Source organism: Manis pentadactyla, chromosome 2, assembly GCF_030020395.1.
Source record: "Manis pentadactyla isolate mManPen7 chromosome 2, mManPen7.hap1, whole genome shotgun sequence".
Taxonomy (NCBI): Eukaryota; Metazoa; Chordata; class Mammalia; order Pholidota; family Manidae; genus Manis; species Manis pentadactyla.
Genome location: NC_080020.1, coordinates 14,356,664 through 14,371,833, shown reverse-complemented (window position 1 = coordinate 14,371,833; position 15,170 = coordinate 14,356,664). Strand labels below are relative to the sequence as shown.

General features: G+C 36.5%; 1 protein-coding gene across 1 annotated transcript in view; it reads left to right on the top strand.

Moving 5' to 3' along the window:
* Nucleotides 1-15,170, top strand: part of MICU2 (mitochondrial calcium uptake 2) — a 148,769-nt gene that overhangs the window by 125,987 nt on the left and 7,612 nt on the right. The window contains exons 9-11 of the mRNA XM_036925502.2: nt 8,253-8,424; nt 12,501-12,609; nt 13,074-13,231. Of these exons, the coding sequence (XP_036781397.2) occupies nt 8,253-8,424; nt 12,501-12,609; nt 13,074-13,231 (439 nt within the window). The remainder of the gene's footprint in view (nt 1-8,252; nt 8,425-12,500; nt 12,610-13,073; nt 13,232-15,170) is intronic.

The window sequence follows — 15,170 nt, the reverse complement described above, 5'->3', positions numbered from 1 at the left end:
AAACTTAATAATTTGATTTTTGTACACTACAAAGTGATCACAGGTCTAGTTGGCAACCATCATCATTCCACTGACCACCTTTACATCCTCCCCATACCTTTTGGTCCCCTTCCACTTTGAACCACCTCTCTGTTCTCTGTATCTATGAGTTTGGTTTGGTTTGGTTTGGTTTTTTAGATTCCATGTATAAATGAAGTCATAGTACTTGTCATTGTCTGACTTTAATTTTACTTCACATAATAGCCTCAAGGTCCACCCATGTTGTCACAAATGGCCTATTTCCTTCTTTTTTATAGCTGTGTAGTATTGCATTGAATATATCCACCACATCTTCTTACCAATCATCCATTGATGCACACTTTAGATGTTTCTGTATCTTGGCTATTTTAAGTAATGCTGCAGTGAACATTGGGGTGCATATATCTTTTCAAATAAGTGTTTTTATTTATTTCAGGTAAATATCCAGAGGCAGAATTGCTGGATCATATGGTAGCTCTGTTTTAATGTTTTGAGAAACTTCCATTCTGTTTTCCACAGTGGCTGCACCAATTTATATTCCTGCCAACACTGTACAAAGTGTGAGGTGGTATCTCATTGTGGTTTTGATCTGCATTTCTCTGATAATTTAGTAATGTTGAGCATTTCCTGTACCTGTTGCCCATCTGTGTGTCTTCTTTGGAAAAGTATCTATTTAGATCCTCAGCCCATTTTTTAAAGATTGGTTGGGGTCTTTTTTATTTGTTTTGTTTTGTTTTTAGTTGTATGAGTTCTTCATATATTTTGGATATTAACCCCTTATTGTATGTATGATTTGCAAACATTTTCTCCCATTTAGTAAGTTGCATTCTCATTTTGTTGTTGGTTTCCTTGCTGTACAGAGCTTTTTAGTTTGATGTAGTCCCATTTACTTATTTTTTCTTTGGTTGCCTTTGGAGTCTTATCCAAAACTTCAATGCCAGGACTAATGTCAAGTAGCTTACCATCTGTTTTCTTCTAAGAGTTTTATGGTTTCACATCTGACATTAAGTCTTTAACCCATTTTGAGTAAATTTTTGTTTATGGTATAAGGTAATGGTCTAATTTCATTTTTTGTGTGTAGCTGTCCAATATTCCTAACACCATTTACTGAGGAGCGTGTCCTTTCTCCACCCTGTATTCTTGGCTCCTTTGCCATAAATTAGCTGCATATACATGTGGGTTTATTTCTAGGCTCTCTATTCTGTTGTATTGACCTGTGTATCAGTTTTTTTATACCTATACTATACTGTTTGATTATTATATATTTTAGTATAGTTTGAAATGTTTTTATGCCCTTAACCATACTGTTTCGACTATTCTAGCTTTTAGTATAGTTTGAAATCAGAGTATGATACCTCTAACCTTGTTCTTTTTCAAGATTGCTTTGGCACTTTTGGGTCTTATGTGGCTATACAAAAATTTTTAAACTATTCGTTCTAGGTCTGTAAAAAATGCTGTGGGGATTTTGATAGGGATTGCATTGAATCTGTAGTATGAGTAGTTATAGACATTTTGAGTTTAACAATATTAGGTCTTCTAATCGATGATCACAGACTATCTTTCCATTTATTTGTGTCTTCCTCAGTTTCTTTTACCAGTTCCTTACAATTTTCAGTGTACAGGTCATTCACCTCCTTTGCTAAATGTGTACCTAGTTATTTTATTCTTTTCGATGCAATTGTACATGGGATTGTTTTCTTAATCTCTTTCTGGTAGGTCATTAGTAGTATCTAGAAAATGCAACAAATTGCTGTATGTTGATTTTTGTTTCCTGCTACTTTACTGAATTCATTCATTCTAACAGTTTTTTAGATGGAGTCTTTAGGGTGCTTTATATATAATATGTCATCTGCAAATAGTGAAAGTTTTACTTCTTTTCATATTTGGATGCCATTTATTCCTTTTTATTGCCCAATTCGATCAAGGATTTTTATATTATATTGCATTAAAATAGCAACAGTGGTCATCCTTGTCTTGTTCCTTTTCCCTATTGAGTATGATGTTAGCTGTGGGCTTGTTATATGTGGCCTTTGTTATGCTGAGTTACCTTCCCTCTACACCCATTTTGTTAAGTGTTTCTCATAAATGGATATTGAACTTTGTCAGATGCTTTTTCTGCATCTATTGAGATAATCCTATGATTTTTATCCACTGTGTTGATATTATGTATCACATTGATTGATATGCAGATGTTGAAACATCCTTTGATCATGGTACATTATCCTTTTATTGTTAAATTTGGTTTGTTAATATTTTGTTGATGACTTTTGCATCTGTGTTCATCAGGGATATTGGCTTGTAATTTTCTTTTTTTGTGGTGTCCTTGTCTGGTTTTAGTAGCAGAGTATTGCTGGCCTTGTAAAATGAGTTAGGGGGCATTCCCCTCCCCTTCAGTTTTTAGGGAGAGTTTGAGAAGGATAAGTTTGAATTCCCTCTGAACGTTTGGTAGAATTCACCAATAAAGCTATTTGGTTCTGGACTTTTGTCTTATGGGAGTTTTTTACCTTAATAATTCAGTCTCCTTACTAGTATACAACCTGTTCAAATGTTCTATTTTTTCATGATTCATTCTTGGAAGATTTTATGTTTCTGTGAATTTATCCATTTCTTCTAGGTTGTCCAAATTGTTGGTATATAATTGTTAAAAACAGTCTATGGCATTTTCTATTTCTGTGGTATCAGTTGTAGTATCTCCTTTTTTGTGTTATCTGAGCCTTCTCTGTCACTGAGTCTAGCTAGAGGTTTGTCAGTTTGCTTTAACTTTTCAAAGAGCCAGCACTTAATATCATTGATCTTTTATAGTGTCTTTTTAGTCCCTATCTCACATATTTCCACTCAGATCCTTATTATTTCCTTCTACTTACTTTCAACTTCATTTGTTTTTTTCCTAGGTCATTTAGGTTGATTATTTTAGGGGTTTTTTTGTTTATTGACGTAGGCCTGTAACACTATGAACTTAACCTCATAGAACTGCTTTCTCTGCATCCCATAGGTTTTGGTGTTGTATTTCTGCTTTCATTTCAAGTTATTTATTTCTTCATTGACCCATTGATTGTTCAGTAGCATGTTTAATGTCAATGTATTTGTGATTTTTTCCAGTTTTCTTGTTGTAATTATTTTCTAGTTTCATACCATTGTGGCAAGAAAAGATGTTTGGTATGATTTCAGTTCTCTTAAATTTATTAAGATTTGTTTGTGCCCTAACATGTGACCTCTCCTGGAGAATGTCCCATGTACACTTGAGAAGAATGTGTATTTTTCTGCCTTTGAATGGAATGTTCTGTACAGATTGAGTCCTTCTGGTCTAACGTGTTGTTTAAAGCCGGTATTTCCTTACTGACATTCCATCTGGATGATCTATGCATTGGTGTAAGTGAGGTATTAAAGTGCCCTACTGTTATTGTATTGTTGTCGATTTTTCTTTTTAGCTCTTGTTATATTTTACCATATATATTCAGGTGTTCATGTGTTGGGTGCATAAATACTTACAAATGTTACACCCTTTTGTTGGGTTGACCCCTTTATTGTTTTGTAATACTCTTCTTCTTGTTTTATTATTATTTGTGTCTTAAAATCTGAACTGTCTGACATAAGTATACCTGCACCAGCTTCCTTTTCATGTCCATTTGTATGGAGTATCTTTTTCTGTCCATTCACTTTGAGTCTTTTGTGGGATTTTACATCTGAAGTGAGTCTCTTGTGGGCAGGATATAGGTGGGCCTTGTTTTTTTTTTTAATCCATTCAGCTATTCTCTGTCTTTTGATTAGAGAATTTAGCCCATTTACATTTAAAATAATTAATGATAGGTATGTACTTATTGCCATTTTAATTGTTTTCTGGATTTTTTTAGTTCCTTTCTTTTTCTTTAGCTCTTGTAGTTTGGTGACTTTCTTTAGTGTTAAATACTTCTCCCATGTTTTTATGTATCTTCTTTAGGTTTTTGCTTTGTGGTTACAGTGAGAATCACATATTATAGCATATATTTGTACAGCAATCTTTTAAATTGCTACTAAAATTTAACACATTCTAAAAGTCTACATTTTTATGCCTCTCTCTCTCTCTCTCATTTTGTTTTTCATATTTTACAACTTTTTTTTTTCATTTATCTTCATGTGTTCTATTGACCCAGGCAGTGATGTGTTCATCTTGCCTAGGATTAGTAACAAACTATAGATATTTGGAATTACATGTTGGGTTTATTTTTTCCAACATTAATGAATTATTTATTTATTTTTTAGATGTTAACATTTACTTTTCTTTTTTGATATCATTAATGTACAGTTACTTGAACCTTATGATTACTAGACTCCCCCAATTAAATATCAAGTCCCCCCCACATACCCCATTACAGTCACTGTCCATCAGCATAGTAACATGCTATAGAATCATTACTTACCTTCTCTGTATATACTGCCTTTCCTGTGGCCCCCAAACAATATGTGTGCTAATCCTAATGCCCTATTTTCCCCCTTATCCCTCCCTTCCCACCCATCCTCCCCAGTCCCTTTCCCCTTGGTAACTGTTTCATATTTTACAACATTTTATACTGCATATCCCTTAACTAATTATTGTAATATAGCTTATTTTCCCTCTTTAATCTTCTAAAATTCATACTAGCTTTATAAGCAATTATTCCCGTATCTTTACTATGTATTTGCCTTTTCTAGTGGGACCTTTATTTTCATGTTTTCTTGTTCCTAGTTAGTGCCTTTTCTTTTCAGCTTAAAGAAGTCTCTTTAATGTTTCTGGGGATAGACTTCTTAAGCTTTTTTTTGTCTGGAAAACTCTTCTCTCTCTTCTTCAATTCTGAATGATAGTCTTGCCAGGTACAGTGTTCCTGGTTCTAAGTTTTCTTCCTTTCAGTACTTTGAATATATCATAGCTTCTGGCACTCAAAGTTTCTGCTGGGGAATCTGCTCATAGTTTTTTCAGGCATGGTGGGGTAGATATGGGAGAGATGTCTCTTTTATGTAACAAGTTGTTTTCTCTTGGAAATTTTAAGATTCTCTATTTTTAACCTTTGACATTTTAATTATAATGTGCCTTTGTATCCCTTTCTTTGGGTTTACCTTATTTGGAACACTCTGCTTCTTGAACCCAGATGTCTGTTTCGTTCCCTAGGTTAAGGAAATTTTCAGCCATTATTTCTTTAAATAATTTTTCTGCCCTTCCCTCTTTTCTCCTTCTGGGACCCCCATCATACCAAAGTCACTCTGCTTGACATCCTAGAGGTCCGTGTGGCTGCCTTTACTTTTTTTTCTTCCTGCTCTGTTTGGTTGAGTTCCACTGTCCTGACTTCAGGTTGCTGATCCTTTCTTCTGCTTCATCTAAACTGCTATTGAACCCCTCTAGTGTTTTTTCAGTTCAGCTATTTTATTCTTCAGGTCTATGACTTATTTTGGTACTTTCCTATATTTTCTATCTCTTTGTTCAAGTTCTCACTGTGTTCATCTGTTCTTCTCCCAGGCCACATGAGAGCACAGGGGCAGGGCAAGCCCACCAGCACTGAGCAAGGTAGAGAGACCACAAAAATGATACCCACTAGTGCTAGCAAGATGGAGTGTGCATGCAAAAATGGCACCTACCAGTGCCTCATTTCCCAGAGAACATCCCAGGAGTTGGAGTGCCTGATGTGGGGTACAAACCCCTCATTCTTTGGGAAAAACTGCATATTTGTAAGATCCCTCATGATTGTGGGTCACTGTGCCAGGACTAGAGTTCTAGTGAAAACACATCTCTGCCCCTCCTACCATCTCATTGTGGCCCTGTTATCCTTTGTTCTGAGGGAGCTCTTCAGCTAGTTTTCAGGTCTTTTTCAGAGGGAATGATCCGTATGTAACTGTAGGTTTGAGTGGAAGTGAGTTCAGGATCTTTCTACTCCACCACCTTCCTAATGTACATTTTAGGACTATTTTTTTAAATTCTGAAATACCAGTTGTCAAGGGTGTTCTAAATTCGTGAGTACTTTTTATCAATTCAAAAATATCTGTCAGCAGTAGTATTCTGGTAAATGTGTTTAATGATCAGCCCTCAGGAAGAACAGCTTTCATTTTTAGCATTTAATAATTAGTAGTGTAAATACTCTGCTAAGCTAATTTCAAGCCACCAGACATGAAGCAAAGGTGGGAAGATGTGTGTACAGTAAACTCACAGCTAGTGTGAGCCGTCTCCAGGGTGCCATGGCCTTGAAACCCCAGATAAGGAAAGGTAGATTTTTCCCATTGCTTCCAATGAATCCACTAACTTATAAACTATGTAACTTGTTCAGAATGCATCTGTTCAGAATGTACTATAAATTCTTAGGTTCATAAATTTATGTCCGGTATCATGGTCCAGATTTTCATAGTGTTAGATCTCTAATTTTAGATTTAGAAAAGGTTATCATCATATAATACACTTATGTTCCTCAAAGGTACTATAATTAAGACAAAAACAGCTTAAAGCTGACAATGTGTAATTTAACACTAATTAAGTATATAGTACTTAAAGCTTCAGAGCCTAAAGAAAAAGTAAAAGGAACGAGTTCGTGATGCTTTTATTCTGTCTTTTCTACTTCCCTAATTCAGTGTACACTTGCAAGTAAAGCATTCTTTTAACATCCTAGTTAAGAATGAATGAATGTCATCACACTGCACAGTGTAAGTCAGTCAAACAAAGGACAAAACATATCAGTTAAAGACTCTTTATCCTCCCAAACTTGAAATACTTCAAATTTTAGATAAAATTCTTCTTTGACCCCAAAAGACACACAACATTGATAAATTTATATATTTAATACATTCAGAAAATGTTCTATAACAGACTCTTACCACATAGATAGAAGCCTGAAATCAAACTCCGCATTCTTTTAAGGTTAATGGGATAAATGTAGACTCCAAAGCAGGTAGTTTTCTAACAGTGACAGTTTTTCTTCCACTGAACTAGGACATAACTCTTTTCCATCCCATCTATGTGTCCTTTAAATTGTGCCATGACAGATAGTACAGATCTTTTAATATGTAGAAAGGTGAATAAAGTATCAGCAACATACTAAAATTCATGGAGATAATATATCTCAAATGGTTTAGTTAGAAACAAATCAAGGACAGCATTTCTGGATTCTTTTTCAAACTATATTTTAATCTGATATCCTTTCAACATGTACCCTGCCCAGGAAGCTGTTGACGGCAGTTTGATCAAAGCACCATGTTTTTTTTTTGTTTGTTTGTTTTTTTATTGTACTGATGTCTTATTAAAATGTGTTTCTTATTAACATTAGAAGGCTTGGATTTTTTTATCAAAATTGTTAATTTTCTGCATAAAGCTTACATTTAAAGAGCAAATTATTAATTTTATATTCTAGATTTTACTCTGTTACTTAAGAAAAATGTGTTGAACACAAATTAAACCTGATAATTAGAAATCTTCAAAAATTATCTGCCCATTTTTAATCTTTATATTTAGTTCATTTCATAAACATTTGACTACTTGGAGAATAAAATTATGCCCTTGAGAATTATGATTAGGATTTTAGTACTAGTCACTGTTTTTCAATTAGCAAAGACTTCATGTGCACCTTTTTTTTTTTTGAGAGGGCATCTCTCATATTTATTGATCAAATGGTTGTTAACAACAATAAAATTCTGTATAGGGGAGTCAATGCTCAATGCACAATCATTAATCCACCCCAAGCCTAATTCTCGTCAGTCTCCAATCTTCAAAGCACCATGTTTTTATAAAAAAAACAATGTTGTCATACAGACATAAGTTATTGTCCCAAAGATGATATTTTTAGACAAATCTAAACTTTTGATACAAAGCCATTGATCACATTAATTAGTTCTAGTATCTGAAAAATATTAGAAGTATTAAGTATGATTAACATTCTAAAAGGAGTATGGCAGCTGAATTTTAAGTTCCTCTGATTATTGATAATGAAAAAAAACTGCCATGGATGTATCAAAGCAACATTTTACATAATTTTTCAGGTCTTTTAAGTATCAAAATGTAGGTTGCCAGCTCTAATTTGCACAAACAACTTGAATATAGGGAGTGTCAGACTGAAGCAAGTGCGGGAACTAATCAGCCCCTGCATCCCTTCTCCTGCACAATCCTCTGTACAAACAGATGCTTCATTTGATGCACCTTTTCAAGAAGCCACCCACTGAACAGGTAACAAAAGGTGCTTCGCAATCCCACTTACAACATTAAGCTACTTGTTACTTACATCGATTTTGTATGTTTTTAACATTAGATTTATGGAAAATTTACAAACAGAGATCCAAGAAATGGAATTCCTTCAGTTCTCTAAAGGTTTGAATTTTATGAGAAAAGAAGACTTTGCAGAGTGGCTACTTTTTTTCACTAACACTGAAAATAAAGACATTTATTGGAAAAATGTGAGAGAGAAGTTGTCAGCAGGAGAGGTTGGTATGGCCCTTTTATTATGCCTGTGATAAAGATGAAATATTGTTAGGCATATTTATATATAATTAAATGAAGTAACTTCCAAATTAATCAAAATGTGTTACTCTGGTGTTTAAGCATAAAATCAAGTTGAGAAATGTTCTCCACATACTGTTTTCTTAAGAATGAACTATTACCTAAGATAGACTAAGTATAACAAACAGGAGTTTTGCATTGCCAATAATGTCAGGAATAAGATAAGAATGTCCACTATTACCATTATTACTTTCTATTATTCTGGAAGTCTCAGCCAGTACAAATTAACAAGATAAAAGAGTATAAAATTTGAAAGATGATAGTTGTCTTTGTGTGCATATGTGTGGAAATATGCCCAGAGAACCCTAGAGAATCAAGTTGAAAAACCATCAGAAACAATAAAAATTCAAGAAAGTATCTGTTATAATGCTAGTTATTAGAAGTAGCTCTTCTGCAACTTAGGATATATATAATGGTGTGCGTGCACATGTGTGTGTGTGTGTGTGTGTGTGTGTGTGTGCATGAGGTGCATGAAATGATGTTTGCCAAACTATTAATAATGGTTGGTATATTGCAGTGAGATTTCAAGTGACTTTTATTGTTCCAAAACATTTGGGCATGTGTTTTAATATAATTTTTTAAAGCTATTTCTATAGTGAGGAAAAAGAGAAGAAAATATAGTGAAGGTCCCATTTACAATTACAGTAAAATATTTAACAATTAAAAATAAATATAACAAAAAATAAACTTTAAAGTCTTGATGGATACAAAAGAAAACTTAACTATAACAACATCCCTTATTACTGAATAGGAAGTCTCAGTATTATAAATACAGCAGTTTTCCCTAAAATTAATCTATAAAGGTAATGGTTATATGGTCAGATCCTCAGGGTTTGCTGCAAATTAATGCTGCAGCTCCCGAGGCTGACGCGAGGACAGGTCAGTTCTTACATGTCCGTTGCGGGCTGACGCCCACAGAGCCACTCAGGTGCCCAGACTCTCCAAGGCTCCACCGTCTTGGAGCTTTAACGTCTGAAGAAACACCAGCCTCAGAGGCTGTGGAGGAAAAGAAAGGAATGAGTCACATTCCAGCAAGTAAGTGTTTGGCCTGGAAACATCACCCTTGGCTACCGGCCAGACTAATTACATGACCCCACCTAACTGCAAGGAGGTGAGGTGTAATATTCTGTGTGTACAGGAATTGGGAGAGAACCAGTGGGTTTCAGTGAAAATGCCATCGGATTCTCAAGAGGGGGCCAGACGAGCCATAAAAGTTTCAATGAAGACTGCTAGGGGGTGGGCACATGGAAACTCCCTGTGCCTTCCCCGCAGTTTTGCTGTAAACTTAAAACTGCCCATAAAAAATGAACTACTTTTTTAAAAGAATGCCAGTATATTAAATTGTATCATCAAATATTGGTAACTAAAATGTTACTGACAATTGAAATTCACACACATAACAATTGAACAGAATGTAAAGTCCAAAAATAGACCCAAATACACAGGGAAACTTTGTATATGTAAACACTTATTGCAGACTAGTTGGGTAAAAGAATTATTAATAAATGGCATTAGAAGAGTTTACTAGCCATCTGAGGGAGAAAATGAAGGTAAATCTCTACTTACTCTAAAATGAGTTCCAGATGGACCAAAAAATTAAATGTTAAAGAGAAAAATGAAACTAAGTAAATATAGAAGAAAACTTGGAAACATTCATTTTAGAGGGGGGTATATATATCTTTGTATGTAAAACCCACAAGTTTTCGAGGAAATTTTTATAAAATTACTTCTTAAAGTTAAAATCCTGCTGCGTCCCCTCATCACCCCCAAAATTATAAAGTTAAAAGAAAAATGTAACAAAAGGGGGTGAATACTGGTATCACATGTAATAGTTCAATTTCTTTGATTTCTAACAAAATCTTTAAAAAACAATTTTAAAGGACCTGACATTTTACTTATTTAATCTATAGTGGGATCTTAGAAATCAGTGTTAGTGACTTCAAAATATCTTAGATTTTCATCATTTTTCCAAGTTTGCCTGCACCATCCCATGGATGCTGGCAGGAGGCACAGACTACTGGGTCGGAGACAAAGACCGTCGTCACCATTTGCAGCAGAGCAGCAGCGTGTGCCGGTCCTCTCTTGCCTCCCAACTCCCACAGGGACAACACCTCACGGCCCCTGCAGGTGCCGCCCACAAGTGGATGTGCACCCCAGCCTGGGAACCTCACCTTAGGAAACCTGAATCTTTTCTAATGGGCAGTACACAAAGCTGTCCTCTCCCAAGGGAGACACTGTCTGTACCAAGGCTGTTCACCGTACAAATGTCCTTGGAAAGACAGTCTGGAACAAAAAAGGGGTCAGTGCCTCTGTTTTCAAGATAAGCAGAATCATGAAAGGCTCATGGAAAACTATGTCCCAGCAAAAGGCACCTAACAACCCATTAAAAATTTGGGCAGAGGACCCAGAGAAATCCAAAAATGACTAATAAAAACATAAAAGTGAAACATGTTTAATTTCATTCATACTTAAAGACATACAGATTCAAACATTGATGACAACATTTCTCACCTATCAGTAAAGTAGAAATTAAGGTTGCACCCAGTGCCTGCTTTCAGATCATGATACAGAGAAACAACCAGTCTTAGTTGTGCTGATGAGATTTGTTGTTGAGAAAATAAAGCAAAGTGTAGAATATGTGAAGAGAATGCTCCCAAGTGTAAAACAAGGGTGTATGTGTGCATTGATGCTCTTTTGTATGAGTAGAATATTTCTGGAAATATAACAAGGAATCAGTAACAGTGCTTTACCTCTGGGGAAGTGAACTGGAGATCAAAAGAGGAAAGAAAATTTTCATTTCTATCCACTGTGCTGTTGGAATTTTTTTTCCACGTGTGTATTTTACCTCTTTAGAAATGTAATTAAAATTTTTAAATTAAAACTCTATAAATTATCAGAAGATGAAAGCAGTGAAGCTTGAGTAAAGCCACACACATGCACAGGGCATGACCCAGAAGGTCCCCACAAAGAGAAACTTTTTTCTCAGGCAGGGAGGGAAGAAGTTACTTTCAAATTAAGAATTTTCACACTTTGTTTACTTTTTCATTGGAAAACCTAGGTTTTTCTTTAAAGCTTATTTTTGTTTGTTTTTAAGTGAATAGGTTTGAAGTCAGGCGGAACAAGGTTCAAATCCTGATGTGTTCCATTTTCTAGACCTTGGGTAATTACTTAGTCCCTGAAAGGTTATTGCCTAAGGCTTAGAGAGGCCAAAACCATACACAGTAAATGGCAGAACTGGAAGTTCGATACAGGTCCATCGAACTCTAAAACCCAGTGCTGTTAGTCAGAGCTGTGTTCTCTGATAAAGCAAAGCAGAACAGCGAGGAGGTGGACCACTGAACAGGATGTGTGAGTCCCCTCAGGCTGTCCTAACAAAATACCACAGACTCAGTGACTTAAACAAAAAATGTTCTCCCATCCTGAAGCCTGGAAGTCCGAGACCAAGGCCCCAGGAGGCTGGCGTGTGGGGAGGTCTCCTCTCCCAGCCCGCACACCGCTGCCTTCTCGCTTTCCTCTGTGCTTACGTGGAGGAGAAGGAGCTCTGGTGTCTCCTCCCCTCGTCAGGACCCCGGTCCTAGTGGATTAGCTGTGGCCGCATTGGGCCTTTAGCCTTACTTGGCCTCAGCTTCCTCCCTAAAGGCCTATCTCCAAACACAGTCAGTCGGGAATTGGGGCTTCAGCATATGAAATTTGAGGGGATACAATTCGGTCTGTATCACAGGGCCACCCCAAGTCTTGCACTGCACAACTCCAGGAGGCCCCCTGTTGGCATAGCCTGCAGAATGCACAGCCACACACAGTGGCCCTGCCCTTAGTCTCTTGGGGTTCCTCCTAATTTCAGAAATCTGTAATTGTTATTCTTATATTAAGCTTATTAATAGACTTACTTAGGAAGATTGTTTATATGCTTTATGACAGAAAAGAGGACTCACTTATAGTCATAATGTCATTTAATGTATTTAGAAAGTTATAACAAAAACTCATTTTTTTATTTTATTAGAACATTAGTTTGGATGAATTCAAGTCATTCTGTCATTTTACGACCCATTTGGAAGACTTTGCTATTGCCATGCAAATGTTTAGTTTAGCTCATCGCCCTGTCAGACTAGGTAAGTTACATGAATTATTTAATTTTTATCATTTATAAACAATGCCAGTCTATTTAACAACTGGAAGGTATCAGTCAAGGAGCCAGTTATCAGTAAAACAATTCATTGTCCCTCTGATTAATTCAGTGTGCTTGTTCTAGATTTACAACACCGACACTCACATTAAGGAATTAGTTTATTTGCTTCTACTTTCTTACTTTTCCCCTGAGAAGGGAATATTTAAATATGTAGGTTTAATACTGATTAGATTAAAATAGCCTACTTAATATCTTGCAGTTCTGTTCATGGCATTTCTCAGGCAAATTTATTTGAATATGTTCTTGATGAGTATTTTTGGTTTTGTTTTACCTTCCAAATTATAAATATTTAGATTTGTGCTTGCTCTTCAAATAACAAAAATTTAGATTAATTCCACATAGACTCTTTCACACAGTTGATGAGTTGTTCTGTGCTTCCTTTCTCAGCGGAGTTTAAGAGAGCTGTCAAAGTGGCAACAGGACAGGAGCTCTCCAACAATATTTTGGACACCGTCTTCAAGCTCTTTGATTTGGATGGCGATGAGTGTCTGAGCCACGAGGAGTTTCTTGGGGTGTTAAAAAACAGGATGCATCGAGGCTTATGGGTAACAGATTTGAGTATTTAAATGACTACTTGTTTACATGTAACTTAAGTGAATGATAATAAACAGAATTTGAGCAAATGTATAGTCCTAACTGGACTTCATCATTTGTAAAGAGATGATAAGCTATAATTACACCAGAGCTATCTCCTATAAATGATAGCCAATATTTTTCTTTGCTTTTCCTTTTAAATCTAAATCTAATCAGAAACCACCATCAGAAATCATGACCCAGAATTTTACTTTGGGCTCTGTAGTTAGACATACCTAGGTTCAAATCCCAGCTCTATTACTTACTACCAAATCTCGCAAAGCCACATTATTTTCTGAGCCTCAGATTCCTCATCTGTAAAATGAGGAAACTAATACAATCTACCAAGAGGAATTATTGTGAGAATTAAATGTAGAATACTTAATAGAATGGCTAAGACAGTTGAAGTAAATGTTAGCTATTATCAATATTCATTCAAATTCACCTACTGGTCTTTAACTATCAGAGAAAGAAAACTCAAAATTTTATTAAATTAGAATCTACTGCAAACACTGTCATGAAAGCAGTCTATAGGGGATTAAAGATGGTGGCATGACAGGTGAGACAGAGGCTTCCTCCTGAAGCCACATATAATACAAAAATATAATTAATACAACTAACCCTGATAGAGCAACAGGAAAGAGGACTGCGCCAGACTACATACAGCTGGAGAAAAGAGCAGACCTCACAGAGCAGGGTAACGTACCAAAGCAGTGGCCCAGCAGGACCCAAGTCCTTCCCCCATCCCAGCTCACCAGCGGGAGGGAGAGAAATGGAGCAAGGAGGGAGGGGAGGCCTGGGACTGCTCAATACCTAGCCCTAGAGATCTGCTCTGGAAGCACAAACCTACATTTCATGGTGCTTTCATGATACTCGTGTCTTTACGGGGTTGGAAAGCTAATACAGGCAGAATTCCTGGAGAGACTGAGATTCCAGACAGTTGTGGAAGAAGGCAGGGATCCATATCCAGCTGCTCTGGGACAAAAGCTTATACCTGTGTGCCCGGCCCACTGGCTCAGGCAGTGGAGACAGGCACAGCAGCCGGGAAGCAGGAAACATCTCTTTCCTCAACCCAGGCACCAGTACCGCTCGCCCGCGACCCCCGACATTGCTTCAGGGGCTCAGCAGCTCCAGAGACTACAGCTTCTGGACACTAGAGGGCGCCATATACAAATATGAAACGCCAAAGGAACCTAGTACAGAGTAAAATTAATACAACTCCCGAGAAAGATTTAAATGACATGGACCTCATGACTTTTCCTGAAAAGGAGTTCAAAATAAAAGTCATTAACATGCTCATGGAGGTATGGAAAGATATTCAAGAACTCAGGAACAAATTCCGGTTGGAGATCCAATCATTGAAGAGCACAATGGAGGGTATTAAAAGCAGACTGGATACAGTGGAGAAGACGATAAATGAAATAGAAACTAGAGAAGAGGAATACAAAGAAGCTGAGGCACAGAGAGGAAAAAGGATCTCTAAGAATGAAAGAATATTGAGAGAACTGTGTGACCAATCCAAACGGAACAATATTTGCATTATAGGGATACCAGAAGAAGGAGAGAGAGAGAAAGGGATGGAAAGTGTCTTTGAGGAGGTAATTGCTGAAAACTTCTCCAATCTGCGGAAGGAGATAGTCTCTCACGCCATGGAGATCCACAGATCTCCCAACACAAGGGACCCAAGGAAGACAACACCAAGACACATAGTAATTAAAATGGCAAAGATCAAGGATAAGGACAAACTATTAAAAGCAGCCAGACAGAGAAATAAGATCACATACAAAGGAAAGCCCATTGGGCTAACATCAGACTTCTCAGCAGAAACCTTACAGGCCAGAAGGGAGAGGCATGATGTATTTAATGCCATGAAGCAGAAGGGCCTGGAACCAAGATTACTTTATCCAGCAA